Here is an 18,433-nt window from a genome sequence, read left to right as displayed (position 1 = left end):
CTTAAGAAAAAGCCTGATGAGGAAAAATCTTTGTTTGTGCATTTGGCTTTACCTTTCTGTGCCCCCTCAAGTCACTTTGAGAAAGGAAGACGCTGAACACGGCAAGAAAAAGCCCTTTTTCAGGAGGCAGAGAGAACAGTGGAAGGGAACATCCCAGTGGCTGTGGCTCTCCAGTGGGAGAGCAGAAATTAGTGATGTTTCAGTGGTAGTTGATTCAAGGTAAAATGCCAGAAGAGCAGATGAGGCTCTCACAAACACTTGACCCCTGAAGGCTTGCTGAGGCCAACAGCATGGCACAGAGGGATGGGGTGTGGAAAAACCAGAGTGCATTTGGACACTTAAGAGCCCAAAAATAGGAAGCTTCTATATCTGTGATACTAAACACTGCATTCCTGGAGCAGCCAGGGCAGTGCAAACACGGTGTCTTGCTGGGGAGGCCTCGGGCACAGAGAGGTTGCTGCAAGGAATGCTTGACCTTGTGGCAAAGCCTCCTGTACTCAGTAATACAAACTGAGGCCTCTCTGCTCTGGTAAAGAAGATGTTCCTAAGATATTATTCCTATTATTCCTATTATTCTTTTTTAAACTTCAGCTATAAGGCAAACCTTTAGGAGTTCAGGTTTTCTTTTTTAAAACTCAGATGAACTTGATTTCTCAGCCCGTGACCAGACAGGATCCAGCTGAACTCACTCCCAGAATTCTCAGCCAAGTCCTCAAATACTCAGTGTTCCTGCTCACTGCCCTGGATCTCATCAGCTCCTCCAAAAGAAAAGTGACAAAACCATGATGTCACCTTACCTGCTCCTCTTTTTACTCTCACGGACACTGACTTGTGTCAGTTTTTTCATCTTCTCGACTCCTTCGCTCACTTTGGTGACTAAAGCCCATCCCCTTCACACCCTCTCACCCTCTCCTGTGATTTCATGGTCGAGCTGATGTTCCCTTCCTCGGGGTCCTTGTCCCAGCCCCCTGCACAGCCACCCAGTGCCACCAGCCCCAGCCCTGGCACTGCCACAGAGCTGCTGGGGAATGCTGGCACTGCACTCCTGCAGCACCACAGGGCCCTGGCATTGCCAGTGCCAGCTGAGCTCAGCTAGAGCTGCCTCCCTCCAGACCTTGTACTTCTACTCACATTCCTCTTTGCCCAATCTCCCCCAGCACTCACCTGATACTGAAGGAGGGCAGAGCTGCTTCTCCCCAAGTTCTGCCTTGCTCTTGGATCTTGCCTTTATTTCAGGTTTTAGTTCTGCATAAATAAATTTTTTATTTATGTTTTTTTACACCATCAGTGAATCACAACCTTTCCCTCTTCAGCCAAACTAAAATGATGGTGCTGGTCACACCCCAATTTCCTGCAAACTCCTTTCCTTTAGTCTCACAGTTGATACAGCTGAAAATTAGATTTTCCTCTGACCACATCAAACATCTCTTTAAAATCTCTCTGCACATCAAGTGTTGGTTTTTTTTTGTTGTTGTTGTTTGTTTTTTTTGTTTGTTTGTTTGTTTTTTGTTGTTTTTTTTTTTTTTTTTTTTTTTTTTTTTTTTTTTTTTTTTTTTTTTTGTTAAGGCTACACAACCTCACAAGATTCTTGTTTTCATTGCAAAGGCCCTTCGCTCCCTCATCCCACCTCTCTCTGTTTTTGGAGGCCCACCCTGACCAGACACTCAATATCTTTCCAAGCAAACATTTCTGTCCAGCGCCTCATCCTGACAATTCTCTTCACCAATCCCTTGTTATTCATCTCCACCTTCTTCTGTCCCCATGCTTCCCACACAGCCTGGCACAGAGAAGAGCTGGTGTGAGGAGGTGGAAGGGGAAAGAGGGAACTGGCAAAGTTCTGAGAAGCCTGAAAAATGTGAAGGTGAAGCCTCCAATATCTGTGGGTGTCTGTGAGCACCCACTTGCTGTCTAACAGCTTCATCTGTGGAGCAGGAGCAACCCTTGGCATGCTGTGCTGGCAGGGCTTTGCCCAGCACTCCCTCACTGCTTTATTCTCCAGAAGCAGCTCTACCTGCTGGTCTCTCTTTCCAGCAAAGCAAAACTTCAGGATTTCAGATGGTCTTGCCTGCTGTACTTGTATTTTTCTTGTGACTGCTGGCTTTATGTGGACCACAGCTAATCTCCACAGGGATATGGTTCTAATGGGCTCTTGTTGTTAAACTTTCCTTTAATTCACTGTTCACAGCTGATTTGTTTATACCTGTTTTAAGACCTTGCCAGTTCTTAAACCTTAAAGCAAAATACAAGTTTGACAAAATAAATCATATCATTAAAAATACTACTGCAAACATACACCTGCATAGACTAAGGAAGATGCTGCAGTTGAGCAAGAAAAAAAAAAGAAGAAAAAATTCAGGGTTTAAAAGGTGGCTCCATCTCTTGCTGGCACAAAAAAGTTACAAGCAAGTTTCATTTGATGCCATTTCAGGTGCAAGGTGAAGGTCAGGCTCCTGTGCCTGCACCAAAATAAGCAAATGCTGAGCACTTGGTTAATTCAAGGAAATTGTATTTTCTGGTCAAAACCATTTGGAGACAGAAGTATGTGCCTCCTCTGTTACCTCTTGTTTTTACATTTGTTTCTGGACATCGAAGATCCCCCTTGGAAGCTCATCTGCAGATGGGCATCCAGTAGTGTCCTCAAGTAAGCACAGGAGAGATCTACCAAAACATCATGTTTTCACAGAAACACAGCATCAGTCTGGATGGTCAGAGCCATATGCATATAGTCAGGTTTGATTTCCTCAGTTTTGCAGATAACGGCAGAAATGTCTGGGACTTTAATCTATTATCTATCTATCTATCTGTCTGCACATTTATAATCAGCTAATCCTTCCATTCCCTTTGCTATGGAGAGCTCATGCTATGATGCCTGCATTGGTGAGATTTTTGCAAGATGAAAAATGAGCATCTGAAATGAAGTGTTTGTTCACTGAGCAGTAAGTAGTTATATCTGGAACTGACGCAACGTAGCTTCAGTTTCCCAACAGTAAACTCTAAGTAGCCTTATATAATTTGGGAGGGAAAATAATTTCTCTGCTTTTCTTATATTTCAGTAAACCATGCATCTGTGGCCAAGAACTTTTCAGCTCATTAATTCAGCAGCAATATAAAATATATACAAAATTAGGGTATCATTTTCAAAAACAGGCTCCTAAAATGAAGTTTCTAGATCCACATTTAGGCTCATGAATCTGATTTTCCGAGCTAGCAACCACCCGCCAGACTGCGCAGAACGCTGACAGGAGCTCAGCACCTTTGAAGATGGCACCACTCAATGACAGCATCCAACATTCTGACAGCCTTCTGGCAGAGACAGCTTTCACAAGCTTCATAAAACACGAGAGGCCAAAACATGTCCTGCAATTATCCACACTGAAAAACAACCTTCATTAATAAAGATGTCATCACTACACCCCCTACCCTTTAAAGCGACACTGAAAAGTTTTGCTTTTCCTTCATGTCTCTTCCTTCTAATGTTTAATACTGTACTTTAAGTTTTTATTACACCATCAACCTGATTTCAGTGGTGTTTGTTGTGTGGTGTGTCAGATTTTACTCTTTCTCTGCATTAGCATTACTCACCTTTCTATATGCTCAAATATCAGAGGACACACTGCTCCACAAAATACTCAGGTTCAGTTTTGTGTTTGTACAAGGCTGATCTCAATGACATAGCAAAGATTTAAATAAGGTTTAAAAAAAAACCTAAAATTGAGATTTCTGCCTTTATCCAAATTAAGCACATTAAGGAGTAACATGCTTTAAAAAAATTAAAAGTATTGAAAAATCATTAAAAGTAAATCATTAAAAGTATTAAATGCTAAACCTACATAAGTGTATGACATTATTTGATGAAGTCAGACAGCTATTTGTTTTCCTTGCTGTCAAAATGCCACCTCTGTGTAAGACTGATCATATCTGTATTTAAGATTTATACTTTGACCAAAATCATTGCGGCAACTGGAGTCAGACTTTTGATCACTGAAGTCAAAATCTGTACATATTTTCACTTGGATTTGTGAACGAGATTGTCAAATTTTGACAGATCAACATGGTGAAAATTTGAAGGAAAGGCCAGTTCTGCCTTTCCCAGAACCAAGGCACTACTGAAAACACAGCATTATCTCCCTGATGCAATCTGTATGTTTGGATGCCCCTGTTTTGGTTTAGTTAGAGAGATTCCCCGGTCAATTCAGGCTGTTCAGGCCTAAAATACTGAACCTTCCAGTGCTTAAATGAGGCCTCTAAGAAAGTTGGAAACAAAATTTTTAGAAGAGCCTGTTGTAATAGGGCAAGGGGTCAACTTAATTCAAAGAGGGTCAACTTAGACTAGATATAAGGAAGAACTTTTTTACAAAACTGCACTTTTCCCAATGTTTCACAGGATGTCCAGGGAGGTGTTGGACGTCCCATCTCTGGAAACATTCAAGGTCAGGGCTCTGAGCAACCTGGTCTAGTTGGAGATGTCCCTGCTCATTGCAGGATGGTTGGACTTGGCGGCCTTTAAAGGTCCCTTCCAACCAAAACCACTCTGATTCTTTCTGGACTGGCAAAGTAATCTCAAAGGGATTGTGCAAAATATCATCTCCTTCTTCCAAATCAACTATTCCCTCAAGAAATTTCCAGTCTGGGAGTGATTCCTAATTAACCACATGCCCCGCTGCCATACCTGGAGTTTGTATGTAACATCTGTACTTCTCTGCCAAGATTACAAATCCTTGTAAATTGTAAACCTAGCAATGCATCAGCTGTTGAGTGATCTCTGCACCATTGCAACACTTGAAATGGAAAATTCAATATATACAAATGAATTTGTCTCTATATATGCAATAAGCTTTTCTCCCAAAATCAAGGATGTAGAAACCAAGAAGACTGATTCAAAAAATACAAAGGAATCTTAATTTCTAGTTGTTCCCATTCTAGGCTCTAGCCATAAGCACATCCCCATATCCATGCTTCACCTGAGCTCAGTCCTGCTGTTTTCCCCTTTGCAGGCTGGCCCTGCCCTGCTGTCCCTTCTCTGCTTTCCCTGCTCCTCACAAAGTCAGGAGCACTCACCAGACACTGACTTCCCAGCAGTTTATCCCCAACTGACCAATAAATTCCACCTTTTAGACATGCACTCCTATGAACCACTTGGCATTTTCTTCCTGCCTACCTCCCACAGCTGTCCCAATTTTATTCCAGTTTCTCATCCCCCTTCATTATTCTTCCTCTGTGTTCTCATCTGCAGTCCAAACGCTTTCACCACAGATGTGCCTCTGTGTTTCTCAAATGATCTTAATTCCTTCTCAGATGGTGTGTCACCACTCTTGCATACAGCACAGAAGCTCCAAACTAAGGGAAAAGTCTTTCTCCATAAATCTTCTGCAGCACTTGAAATCACTGGGTGCTCCTTTCCAAAGCCTTAAGTAACCTACAACTTCACTGCAAGTCTATTTTCTCTCATCAGTTAAGGTGCACAGACTTGATTCAGCCTTCACTAACCCCATTAATGCATACAGCCTTCAGGAAAAAATCATGAAGATGAAAAGTGCACATTGAGATCAGTCAGTTCTCTCCTCCCAGCACAGGACTGCTGGATGGTCTTGTTTCATTGGTACAGGGCTTTGAAATAAAGATGTAACTAAATTTGTTCTGCCCTAGGAAGAAGAGAAATGCCACAAACACAAGTGGGAGAGGAACGACACAAAATGAATGTTAAACTTAAACAAATGCCAAGCATGACAAGTTTCAGTGGAAGGAGGCAGAACTGTAGCAGTTTCTAACAAATGGAAGTGAAGCTTCAAGCAGAGTCAAGCAACACAATTAACATGCAGTGGGGTGGTGTCATTCCACTGCACAGCAGTCACCAGCCAGGCTGAAGCTTCCATTTTCAAAACAATTCAAGGCAGAGGCAGAACTTTGGGATTTTTTCTACATTAACATTCTTCTATTGTACATGCCACCACTGACATTTTGCATCATTTCCATTTTCCTACAGTAAGTCTGAATGCATGAATTCCACCTTCTACATGGAATGCTGAACCATGCCAGAAACTCCCCAAACCTGAACCAGACATCCAAGCTGCTAATTCAGGAACTGGGGTTCAAAGCTGCAAACACTCACCAGCCTCAGCCCTACACCTCTGAGAAACAGCCCCTTGTGGTAGTACTGAATATTCTCACTTGGAGGACATTGACAAGCAGCACATCTACAAAATCCCACACTGCTCCAGTATAACACACCTCTCCCAGTTAATGGTATGTTTTGACCAGGATTTACAGTCTGAATTAAACAGGATTTCCTCCGTAAGCTCCTGCAAATTACTTATGTTCAGAAAACTCTGACCTGTGGGAATTAGAAAAGGTAACAACACTCCTTAAAAATAAAATATCACAAGGCTGAGTAATTTTTCAGTGACAGACTCAGGTCTCAACAGAGCATTAAATAAAATTTCTATGCCGGTCTAAAGAGCAAACTATGGTGCATGACAGAGTGGTTCTCCTGCAGCTCATCTTCAGGTTTAAACACAGACACACTCCTGAAACCACTAGTTGTACATGATATTTACTAAGGGGTTTAAAATAATACTAGAAATACTAAGTTTAAGTCAGTTGGCAAGCCCTCAGCTTAGAAATATTAAGTTTAAGTCAGATTTGGAAGCCCTCAGCTAAAATCAACTAAAGTCCAGGGTTTGGCATTCTGCATCAACCCAGCCCTTATGTCAGCTGTGCTACCTTGGAACTCCAGTCTCTTATTTTTGGTCCATATCACCAGCAACTCTGATTAATCTCAAATGAGGCAATGAGGGATCCTAAAGCACATTAAAGGAGAATAAGGTGCACTCAGGTACCAGCCAAGACTCTGCCTTGGCTTCTGAAACCCAAGGCTTTCTGCAACACCAAGTGCTTTGGGTTTTACTCCAACACTACACAGCCTTCATTTGAACATGGGTGCCACAAGCAACCAACCTTTAACCTACAGAAAAACTGAGGGTGGGTTCTCCTCATCGGAGTAGTTTTGCAACACTTTCGCTGTATTCTAAATATATATTAAAAAAAAGTTTAGATTTCATTTTAAAATATCAGTTTGTAAAGTGGGGTGAAAAGCCATGGAAACTCCTGCATATTCTGCATAACAAGATGCAATTATAATTTTTTTCCATACAGAATGGGAGAAGACAACACAAATGCAGTCCTGAACACCCTTTCAGTCTACATACTTTACTGGCAGTGTGACCATTAGTGCTACAGAAGACCTACTGTAATATTCTCTTCCAAACTGTGCTCATCAATGCCTCAGAAACAAACTTTTTTAGTAGAAAAGAGTGGAAAGCGAATAGGTAGATCCTTTGACTACAAGAAATTGAAATATTAACATCAACAGTAACCTTAATGCAACACAGAAAAACAGCAAATTGCAAAAAAAAATTGTTGAATGTTTTAATGCATTTTGAATTGTAATGAAGAAAAACATTTTACATCTAAAAACAAATTAGCAGAATAATAAAAAGTGGTTCCACATAACTTATAAATTCTTTTCCCCAAAAGGTAGTTTTCACAGATTTAGGCAACAAATAAGATGTTTCATTCCAGATCTTTCTGATTGTAAAGTACACACAAACCTTGTGAAAATTGATGTGCATTGCTTGAAAGACACAGAAGCTTGGTTTTGCCCAGTGATGAGTTTTCTGTGAAATTCTGCACAATACTGAAACTGTAACTGCAACTCTGCTCCATTTAATGAAATGCTGGACATTGTTCAGTGCTGAAAAAAACACTCTTTAGAACATTTAGAGCCATGAAATGTTTTCCATGTTTAGTCAATGTAGTATATTCACTACCCCTGCTCATATGTTTAGCTTCAAGGGGAATGGCAGTTTGGCTTACTCTTCACTACAGTACAGAAAACTAAACTAAGTGATAGTTCAGTGTTCAGCTGATTTAAGTATTAGCCTGCTCATAAGAACGTGGCTCTAGCACCTTGTTTGGTTGATTCTTTTCAAAATGAAACCATGTAATCACCCATTCTGGTGCCAGAGGATGGTCCCTCTGGTGATATAAAAAGTTTGCAGCAATTATGATTAAACTGCATAGAGTCCAGTGGTTCTGTACTACATATGTATGAGAGAAGCTTAGACACTTTAGTTTAGCAGGACCAAAACCAGTGACCCCCTCCTCTGCCTCAGGAAATAAAGGAGAGCCATTGTCCAGATCCTACATGCAGGCCATGCTGGATAAACTGTTTGTACTGGCCAGACACTTTTCTCTTTTTTTAAAAACAGCATAAACCTTTGTAAAGTTCTCTCTGTTACCAACTAAAAGAAAGTGAGTCTCGTTTTCTTAAGGAATAAAACCTGTAACCCAACATCAAATGGTTTTAACCCAGAGCAAAAAACCCAGGAGAAAAAAAAAATAAAGTGAAAATAAACATCATTTAACTCTTACCACCAGAAGACTTAAAACTCTGCAGCTGCTTTCTGCAACCTCACTAGTTTTAGTATTTAAGGTTACTTCAGCACAGTTGTCCATCTTGTATCTCAAGAAAAAATCCCAAACCCCACAACAGAAAAAAACAAGGGATCAAACCACTCTGATGACATGTACTACAAAGACACTACATATATTCTCCATTAAATAGTTTGCATTTCCTCAATGTTACAGTCCAAAACAATGTTTAGGACCCCCATTTTCCTTCCATTCCTCACTGATGCATTCATTATCCCATGCCATCCCACTGTACTCCCATGCCACACAAATGTTAGTTAACAGGAGGACCAGCTAACACACATCTTAATGTCATTATAAACAGTGATGCAGAGGACATGAGCACAGCTGTAGTTGCACAGAATCATGATGATGAGATAAAAAGCTCCTAATACATCTGCCAACCCACCATGAACCCAAGATTCCACTGTCAGAGTGCACCCTTCCTTACCCCCACCCTTCATCTTACGCTGTGATATGTCAGACAGCCAGGGGCAGCACCTCCCTTCAGCCAGAAACCAAGTGTCTGTCTGAAGCAGCCCCTCCATTCTTTCCAAGACATCAGCTGCCACCTGCATTTACTGACAGCAGCAGCTGCAGAGTAACACCCCACTGCAAAAACAGCTAAACACAGCGAGGAGCAAAACCAGAGTAAGATCATTTGGGAGAAAGAAGGGAGAGCTATGCTAATTACCCCCTTTTGGAACAAGACAGAGGCTGCAGTGCCCCTGTCATGGCTGGGTGACATATGATGCTGACTTAGTGTATTGCTCCACTAGCTTTATGTGTTAACTACCTTAAGGATCACATGTAGTATGATTGTCTTTCCTCTCCTGTCAGAGATAATACTTCAGCCAGAGACCAAAGGTGCTTTTTTCTAGGCTACAGAGAGATTCCATGCATCTTGACCAACATTCATTTTTGAGGTAGTACTCATTTACTTTGTATTGCTGGCTCAAAATAAAAGTATGGGAAGTGAACACAAAAGTATGCTCACTGTAGGTACATAAACAAAATCATCAACCCCCAAATAAATTATTTCCTTTCTGGGCAGATCACCAAAAGGAATTAATCCTTCTTACAAAGGTTAGCTCACATTCACTGGTAAAGTCAAACTTTCATAAATGGTTTATAACAATAGCTATAAACTAAAGTGCTTCAGAATTTGCTTGACTAGATTTCAGTGATTAGAATTGCAATATCCTGGATTTTTGCTAATATGAAATGCGAAAAGTTTCAGAATCACTTTATATAAGAAGGGCAGAATGAATCTTTTTCTTTTTTTCTTTTTTCAAAATAAAAAGTACAAAAAAGATTACAAATAAACCTGGCAGTCTATACTCACTACAAGTTGCTTGCCTTTTCCTTCTCCAATCTACTATTTCTCTAGTAACCGGAGTAAAAATGGAGTTGAAGTTGCGCTATATGGCAGCACTAAAAAAAAGTATTCAAATCAGATGCAAACAGGAAAATGTTTACAATCATACAACTAGTGAAATTCACACTTCATTTCAAAGTTTTAGCCCTGCAGATTCCTTTTAACACAAGGCAGATATGTAGAGTCATGGAAAAACATAACAGACTGTATACACTCTCTACAGTAATTACATAAGTTTCACATTTATGTCACAAATGTAATGCCCTACTGTGTAACTATTAAATGCTAAATAACTTATGAACATTTATGTGCTCTACACAACAGTGAACATATTGACCAGTGGATGCCAAAATATAAAATTTCATACACAAGACAAACCAATTTTTAAAAAAATCACATTTTTCTGTACAACCCATGCAAACTGTGCACAACGTGGTAACAAGAACAACACTTGCTCAAGTCTCCCCTCACGGAAGAGCTTTTACAGCGACAGCAGACCAGTGTTCAGAACAGTCTGCCCAGGTGTAGAAGTCCACGGCGACACAAACTCTGCAGAAACTCTCAACACTTCACTTCTCCTGCAGCAAAGCAGGGATGTTGATGTTCCAGCCGATGGCCTGACGATCAAACCCACACGTGAAGAGGTTGCAGATGGCGTGGTCCTCACACCAGGCACAGCAGCAAACCATCCTCCTGTGGCCCTGCCGCCGGCGGGAGACAGCACCGTTACTGACATGGACTGGGAATGCTGGGCAACAGCTCACTGCAACTCACACTGCAACCCTGCCAACCCTCAGCCTACTCCTTGCAAACAGCCCTTGGGAATGCTAAGGGTCATTGTTACATGCATCTGCAAGCTAAGTCTACATAATGATGTGACTCCTCAGCACCAGCACTGCATCCGCAACAACAGATGCATACAAAAAGGTGCATCAAAATTTTTTGAGTTTTCCAAGGTCAGTTTGCTATCTAGTTACATTTTCTTTATAAAAGTGAATCAAATTTTGATTTTAGCAATTTATTTATAAAAGCAGTCTTAAAATAAGGAACTACTTGCTAGCAACTACTTTGTAACAAGCCTGCAAGACTAAGTGTCCATATCATTCATAATTCAGGAGCGATAATACTGTAGCAGGAAGAATGTCATACTGACAAAATAGTTCAATACCAACAAAAATATCCAAAATAGGTTCTGACCAACATTCAGATTAAAAAAGAAATAAATAAAGTAATGATTTCAGTAGTGTCAGCTTGAATGGAATTACTAAGGAAAAAAGGAAGATATGCACACGTACACAAAAAAAAAAAACCTCAAGACTACAATAAATTAAAAAACCCACCTAAATTAGAAAAAAATCTAAAAGAGATTAAGTAAGTCTTAGAACTCCTTCGTAACTTCTATCAGGAACTGCTGAATCAACCCCTAAAAAGGCCTATTTATGTGACATAATCCAATTATTTTCACTTAGTCTGATTTGCTCCATTAGTGATGCTTGCCATGCCAAATAGTGCCATAAATGCACAAAACCTGATGGCTGTAGCAAGGATGGTTTATTACATGCTAGGATGTATCTAAAATATATGTGAATAAGCATAAAATAAAAAAATTTGAATTTATCACCAAGTCATACAAGGTGAACTCAAAAACTGACCCTCACTTTTTCCCTCTATGTTTCTGTGTCATAGAATCACCAGAATGGTTTGGGTTGGAAGGGACCTTAAAGATCATCTGGTTCCAATCTTCCTGCCATGGGCAGGGACACTTTCCAGTACACCTGGTCACTCAGAGCCCCATCCAGCTTGGAATATATAAACCAACTAGACAATGTATAATTAAAAAAAAAAAAATCACCATGAGAAAAATCACCATTAAACCTCATCATGAGCCATTCTTCTGACACAATTCACATGGAGACACATAAAAGTGTGTAAGAGCATCAGAAATGCTCTTACACACTTTTTCCATTTCATAGAGAAGGCAGACGTGTTTCACTTCAGTAAGGGGAAATATCATGATGAAATTCACTTGAAACACCATTTCCAGCTCCAACAAAAACGTTTAAAAAGTTTCACATTGGCACGTCGGCTATTTTGAATAACTAACAGCGTATTTTTTCAGACCAGTGCCATTCAGCATTTGCTCAGCTTTAAGCCAGGCAGACCAAATGCCATTTAACCTTTCCTGAGGAAGGACAGGCACTCTGAAGGTGCAGCCCTGCAGGTACCTGTCTGTTGCTGCGAGGGAGCCGTGCCAGCCGCACCCCTGACATGTCGAAGAGCCGAACCTGCCGGTTGTCGTGGGGAAGGGCGATGATCCTCTGGCCAACGCACACGTTAATCCTGCAGAGAAGGGACAAAAGGAGGCTGGGGAGCAAACAACCAGCCTGGCAAATAGAAACTGACAGCACAAATTTAAGCTCATGGGAAGGGATGCAGCTGAATTTTTCCTGGCTAGAATTCACAAATGGAAGATGAAAAAAATATTGAACCATTAAGGTATTTTCTATTGTACTAGATCCTCAAATAGCCTTAACATATGCATTTTCTTATAGAAGATTTCTTGAAAGCAAAGTACTTACTAAAAATTAATGTTGATCACACCTGCACTTTATAAAACCATTTCAGACCTTTTTCAAATTCTTATTGAAGTTTAATTTCAGGGACAAAAAAATAAATGTATATTCAGTGAATTAATAGAATAGACTATTTCAGTTGAAAGGTACTTGCAACAACCATCCAGTCCAACTACCAGACCAATTCAGGCCTGACCAAAGCTTAAAGCATGTTATTAAGGGTATTGTCCAAGTACTTCTTAGATACTGGAAGGCTTGGTGCATCAACCACCTCTCTAGGAAACCTGTTCCAGGACTGACCACCCTCTCAGGAAAGAAATGTCCAGGCTAAATCTCTGTGGCACAGCTTCAAACCATTCCCACATATGAAAGAAATTAAGAATTAATTAAGAAAGCACGAATTAAGCAAAGCAGTAACTCAGAGATCTGCTCACCTGTTGACTGCAGAATCTGTGCGGATCGTTGCAATAGGACTCCTCATGTTTTTCAAATCCCAGACTTTTACTGTACGGTCATCACTACCAGAAACAACGTTGTCTCCCACAGTGAAAACTGCAGATGTCACAGTGCTAAACAACCAGGGGTAAAGACAAAGATGTCAAGCTCTAAATTTCTTTATTAAACTAGCATCTGATTTAAAGTTTTATTTCCTGCTTCTGTGCTTCCTTTAGCACATGTAGCTCACCTTTTTTTTTTTTTTTAAGCAGAGTAATCTGAAATTTTTAAATTCCAAGCAGTTACTTTTGAATTAAAAAATATTCTTACAAGAAGCTATGACACTTAAGGCAAACAGGGCTTGAGTGGCCCAAGTGCCAAGAGAAGCAGCCCAACAGTAGAGACTCTCTGGAGGCATCTTTCATATGCCACTGATTCTGACACGAGCTAAACAGGCCCAGCCTTCAAACCTGAATTCACTTTTGAAGTTCTGCACTAATGTCCAGCAGGTTTATCCCACAACCCCAACTGAATTAGTAGCACAGAGTACAAATCTTAAGTGATTTGAGATCAGTAACCAAGCTTTTCTTTCCATCCAAAGATTTCTGTAGAGCTATCCCAGACCTTTTCATTCATTGCAGATACTGAGGAGGTCCCAAACACCTGAGATGTAGCTAAAGCTCTTCTGTACACACACATGAACATGCTGTAATCCACACACAGAGTCTCCAGTGTAGTAGCTGCACTATCAATAGCTACAGCAATTAACAATCTCTAATTATGATTTCTAGTCCTGTTTTACAAGCAGCTAAAGTCTGAGAGTCAGATAAAAAAATGGCAAGAAGCAGTAAGAAGCACAAGCATACACAGTTCTTCAAATTTTACCTAGCATGCCTAGAAATGCACAAGGGAAGCCAGAGAAAGACTCATGGGAATATTTCTAGCAATTGAAAGTCCAACATATTACTTCCAGAAGCTATTTTAAAAAGATTTTTATTTTAGAATTTTATTATCTTTGTATTTTACAACTTCAGATAACAATATGTCACCAATATATTGGGCTCAAAGAAACAATTTTCATGATGATTCTACAATTATTTTTAAATACTTTACCTTTATTTCATATTAACCAATTAAAAGCTTTTGTACTACAATTTTCCTTGTAATTGTGTGAATTCCCAACACAAAACCAGTTATTTTCTGCCCATACAATGTACTAACAAAGCATTTTTAGGGAAGGCTTCTCAATTCTGTTTCTACAGATTTGATTTAATGACCTATCTTGTAACTTGGGTCATGCACATCAATTTCTTAGAACTTAGTAATTTTAATTTAAGTTGTCAGTTGTTACTGTCACTTTAGTTGTTCTGCAGAAATTTGAATTCATGTCCTATCCAAGCTGCTGATTAAGATTAGCACAAGCCAGGTCACAATGGACCAGTTTATGCAAGCCTCTTAATTTAAATTGACACCAAATTAAGTTTTAATTAGGATGAAGGCCCACTTTTTTCATGATACCAAGTTTCCTAACACATTATTAGAGTGCAGCTAAGCCACCAGGGAGATGACTACAGAAAGAACCAAGAGGTCTTCGAATAATCTTCTGGACTTTATGAGCAAAAAGTCAAAAAGTTAAAACATACATGAAGGCCACAACTGCTGAGTCTCTTTCATCAGGCACCTTCTTGTTTGGGAAGAAAACTCACTCATGCAGCTGAGCTGCTGCACAACACAGCTGGCATGTTCTTACCACCAAACTTGTCTCCTACCAGCCCAAACTCCTTTGTATTTACCACCATCTGCACTTCTCACTAGTTCTCCACACAAAGAAGATCAGAAAAAAAAATTCAGGCTTTTACTAATCTCTATACTGATGCAATATATTTGAAGCAAAGTTTACAAGTTTAAAATTCTCTATTCAATCTCCATAATTTCCACACACACTGGGAGACTTCCTAGCACACAACAACATAAAGAATTCAAGTCACAGAAAATCTCCAGGTGAATGAATATACTGTTCTTTAGTATTCTGCTGCCAGCAAACAAATCTGATCTGTTTTCCCATCATACATTTTATTCCAATTACAGCTGGAATACATTGTGAAACTGTCTCAAAATAACCCTCCACTTTTGGGTGCTTTTTTCCAAAACTTTAAAGAGCTTTCCAGCTTCTTTGATCTCATATTGGTTTTGCTTTATCATTTATCACTTTCAAACATGGTTAAGTTTCTTTGACCACATAAGGTTCTCTAATCCTTAGATTTATCATTTTTTAAATGAAAACATTCAAAACTATTGCCAGGAAAACAGAATGCCAACCCCAGGTTAGCTCAATCCTTCCTGCTCCTCCAAAGACTCTCAAAAGATAACAAAATCCTTTCCAGCTTAACTTACTCTTTCAGCTTAACTGTTCAGATATTACTGGGTGCACCAAGCAAAAGTATGTAAAATAAAAATGCATTTAAATTCTTCTGTAGTTCTCTGGAAATAGCACAAGAGATAGAAAGGCAAAGGGAAAGCTGCTGGTGTGTTTTTAGTGACAACTTTAAAGGTGCTTAGTGCTCTTAGCCCTCCATTCACCCTCAGCTCAGCCCTGCGAGGCCCTGCAGGCTGGGATGCACTATCTGCAAGCACATGGGACTATGAAAACAATCTTTTACATAAGGAGCTTTGAATTTAATAGCTAAGTATAAAAACTTCTTACTGAACCCAGTGTTTATGACCAAGAATTTTGGTCCCAGTTCCAGAGCAAATAGTATATGGATGTCTGCATAACACTCCCTGTGCTTTTACAAAAATGAAGCATGACTCTTCTAAGGGAAACACTCAGTTCAGCTCTCATAGGCATCTCATTTTCAAAATAGAATTGCAAGGCTTGAAGTTTTAAGTAACTTAACAAATCTAAAAAGGCCAAAACAGTATCATTCTCACAAACCTGACAACTCTAGGGAGGGCTATTAGCACTTTATTCATCTGAATAAAGACAAAGTGTTTGGGGGTTCTTTTTGGCTTTTTTTTGGTTTTTTTTACTTTAAAGTGGAACATAACGAGTTGATATTTTAAAAAATCACATGCATCTAAATTCAAAAGCATGTTCAACACTACAGACCTAAAACATGAGCAAGTGCTGCACTCCTAAATCTCATGCAATACAAATTACATTTTGTCTCCTCTGATACTCCAACTGGGGCATCTCAATATGACAATACGACAGAAGCATCTCAGCAACTTTTTCCTTGGTTTTGTGCTTATTTGTTTTTTTTTAATTAAAACAAAATAGAAGAAGAAAGACCACTTCCTACTTATAAATTAAACCAGCCCAACTGGAATGGTGACAAGGAAGAAAGGGACAAAAAGTCTGTTGGAAGAAAGAAGCTAACAGAATCAGCCAATAAACAAATAACCTTTCAAAAGTATTGCCCCCATCCATATCACAAAAATAAAAGCCTTTTCCTTCTATTTTCATGTGGCTTAAATTAATTATTGTTTGTGTTAGTTTTCAGTTTGTTCTAACCCAGATAAAACTCTGGTTAACATCCCCTTGGCTAAATTAATAAAAAGTGTCAACAAAAGATTATCAGCCCCCATGTTAATTGAATGCTAGAAGACATTAGAGTTTTAATAACTCAAAAAGATGACAGGTATTGTAGGACATTAAAGAAAAAAAAGAAAGAAACAAGCAAAGAGGAAGCAGTCTTATGACACTTCAAACTGTGGATCCCACAGGGAGTTTGGTGTGCTACAACTATTCTCCAAAAAAGCTTCAGCCTCCGCCAAACCCCAGCAAAACTCATTTATCTTGTCACAGGGAGCAGCCGAGCGTGTACTTGCAGCTGACAGCGTGGCACTTCCTCAGCACACACCGCTGCCTGGCCTGCACCATCCTGCTCCCTCCGTGGGTCTCAATCACCAGAAATGCTGTGGTGCTCGCACTCCTCATTAGGCTGAACAGCTGTCTCCCCAGTCACACTGAGACACAAAATTGCTTTGCATAACAATCTGCTGAAATTTCACACATAGGGGAAGGGGGGAAAGAAAAAACATGGAAAATGTTGGACCATGAAATGCTGATGCAGATCTCTCACTGGCAATCCACCAAAAAAGAAGTTAACACTGCTCTTTCCATTTTGATTTGCAACCTAAACTGGGATTTACCATCTAACTGGGAGACAACACATTTTCATAGCCTTGAACAGGCATCTACATGCATAAATCTGTGTGTGGGATGAAAATGAACTAAACCAGAGCTTTCAGACGAATTTATTCAAGGTAACTTGAATACATACAATTACCTACAGTTGTATGCAAGCAGCAAAATTTGAGGCCTCAAATATGCTTCTCATTTTAAGTAGTAAAACTGAGAAACAAAACCTAAAGGAAGCTCAATTTGGTAACACATTTTATGCACAAGTTTCCTTTGTTTTAGGGGAACAAAGCATATCCCCACATCAAGCAGTCTGCAGCCTGAGGGGACGCCAGGAACTGTGTTTAAAACTTCCAGATGTGGACAACCCCACTGCCCATCTCAACAGGAGATGGCACTGGCCACCCGAGGCCCAGGAAAGGAACCCACCAGAACCTCCACATTTGAGTGCATTCAGGTTTCAGAAATGCTAAAAGCACTCGATTCCAGCAGGAGCTACACACATCATTCCACATCATTCTCAAAGTCTTTCTGTGGATTCATCTCCAAATATCAGCAGAGCTTTTTTCTGCAACTTAAGAAACTGTAAGAACCAGCCATGAAGGAATTACACAAGCACAGAATCATTTAGGTTGGAAAAGAGCTCCGAGGTCATCGAGTCCACCCTATGATCAAACAGCAGTGTCAACCAGACCACGACACTGAGTGCCATGTCAAGTCTTTCCATAAATACCTCCAGGGACCATGACTCCACCACCTCCCTGGACAGCCCATTCCAATGTCTAATCACCTTTTCTGTGAAGAAATTCTTCTTAATGTCCAACCTAAACGTCCCCTAGCAGCTTGAGACCATTTCCTCTTGTCCTGTCACTGGCTGCCTGGGAGAAGAGACTGACCTGGCTACAACCTCCTCTCAGGGAGCTGTAGAGAGTGGCACCTTGATAACTCTATGCTAGTATCAGGTTGGCAGAATGTTAGAAAACTGGGAATTCAAGCTGTGCAAGAGAGCAAGAAGTGGTAACTTGGATGGGCTGAAGGCACGTAAAATGTGCAGGCCCTGGTCTGTCCTGAAACAGATCTATGAAGAAGCACTCAGCAAGGGAAGTGAGGCACATTCAAAGCTGGATCCCTGAGCTATCAGTTATTAAGGCTGCTAATAAGCCTAAGAAAACCACTGAATTCTTATCATGCTCTGTTACATCTATGTAGTAAATGTAAACCAAAAGGTTTTATAAAAATGTCCAGAAGCACTAGAAGCATTTAAAAAAAGCTGACCTTAGAGCTTTGAGCCCAGGCCATAATCTTCATTTAAAGAATATTCAAAATGCAAATGTAGGATCAGAACAGTGTGGGAAATGTTTGGAGTCTTTTTTCAATGAAATGCAAGAGGAAAATGTCCCTCAGCAGACAAAACATGGTAGGAATATTAATAGC

At 40.0% G+C, this 18,433-nt stretch overlaps 1 protein-coding gene across 2 annotated transcripts in view; it reads right to left on the bottom strand.

The window, feature by feature from the left end:
- Positions 1-7,411: 7,411 nt before the first annotated feature.
- Positions 7,412-18,433, bottom strand: part of WDR37 (WD repeat domain 37) — a 44,381-nt gene continuing 33,359 nt past the window's right edge. For both annotated transcript variants that reach the window (XM_041487657.1, XM_041487664.1), the window contains 3 exons: positions 12,855-12,989; positions 12,073-12,187; positions 7,412-10,548 (listed from right to left, as the gene is read on the bottom strand). In XM_041487657.1, the coding sequence (XP_041343591.1) occupies positions 10,417-10,548; positions 12,073-12,187; positions 12,855-12,989 (382 nt within the window). In that variant the 3' untranslated portion in view covers positions 7,412-10,416. The remainder of the gene's footprint in view (positions 10,549-12,072; positions 12,188-12,854; positions 12,990-18,433) is intronic.

The sequence above is a fragment of the Pyrgilauda ruficollis genome, unplaced genomic scaffold (genome assembly GCF_017590135.1).
Source record: "Pyrgilauda ruficollis isolate IOZ18807 unplaced genomic scaffold, ASM1759013v1 scaffold12, whole genome shotgun sequence".
NCBI classification, from domain to species: Eukaryota; Metazoa; Chordata; class Aves; order Passeriformes; family Passeridae; genus Pyrgilauda; species Pyrgilauda ruficollis.
Note: the sequence above shows the minus strand (reverse complement) of the source record. Positions and strands in the feature narration are given on the sequence as shown.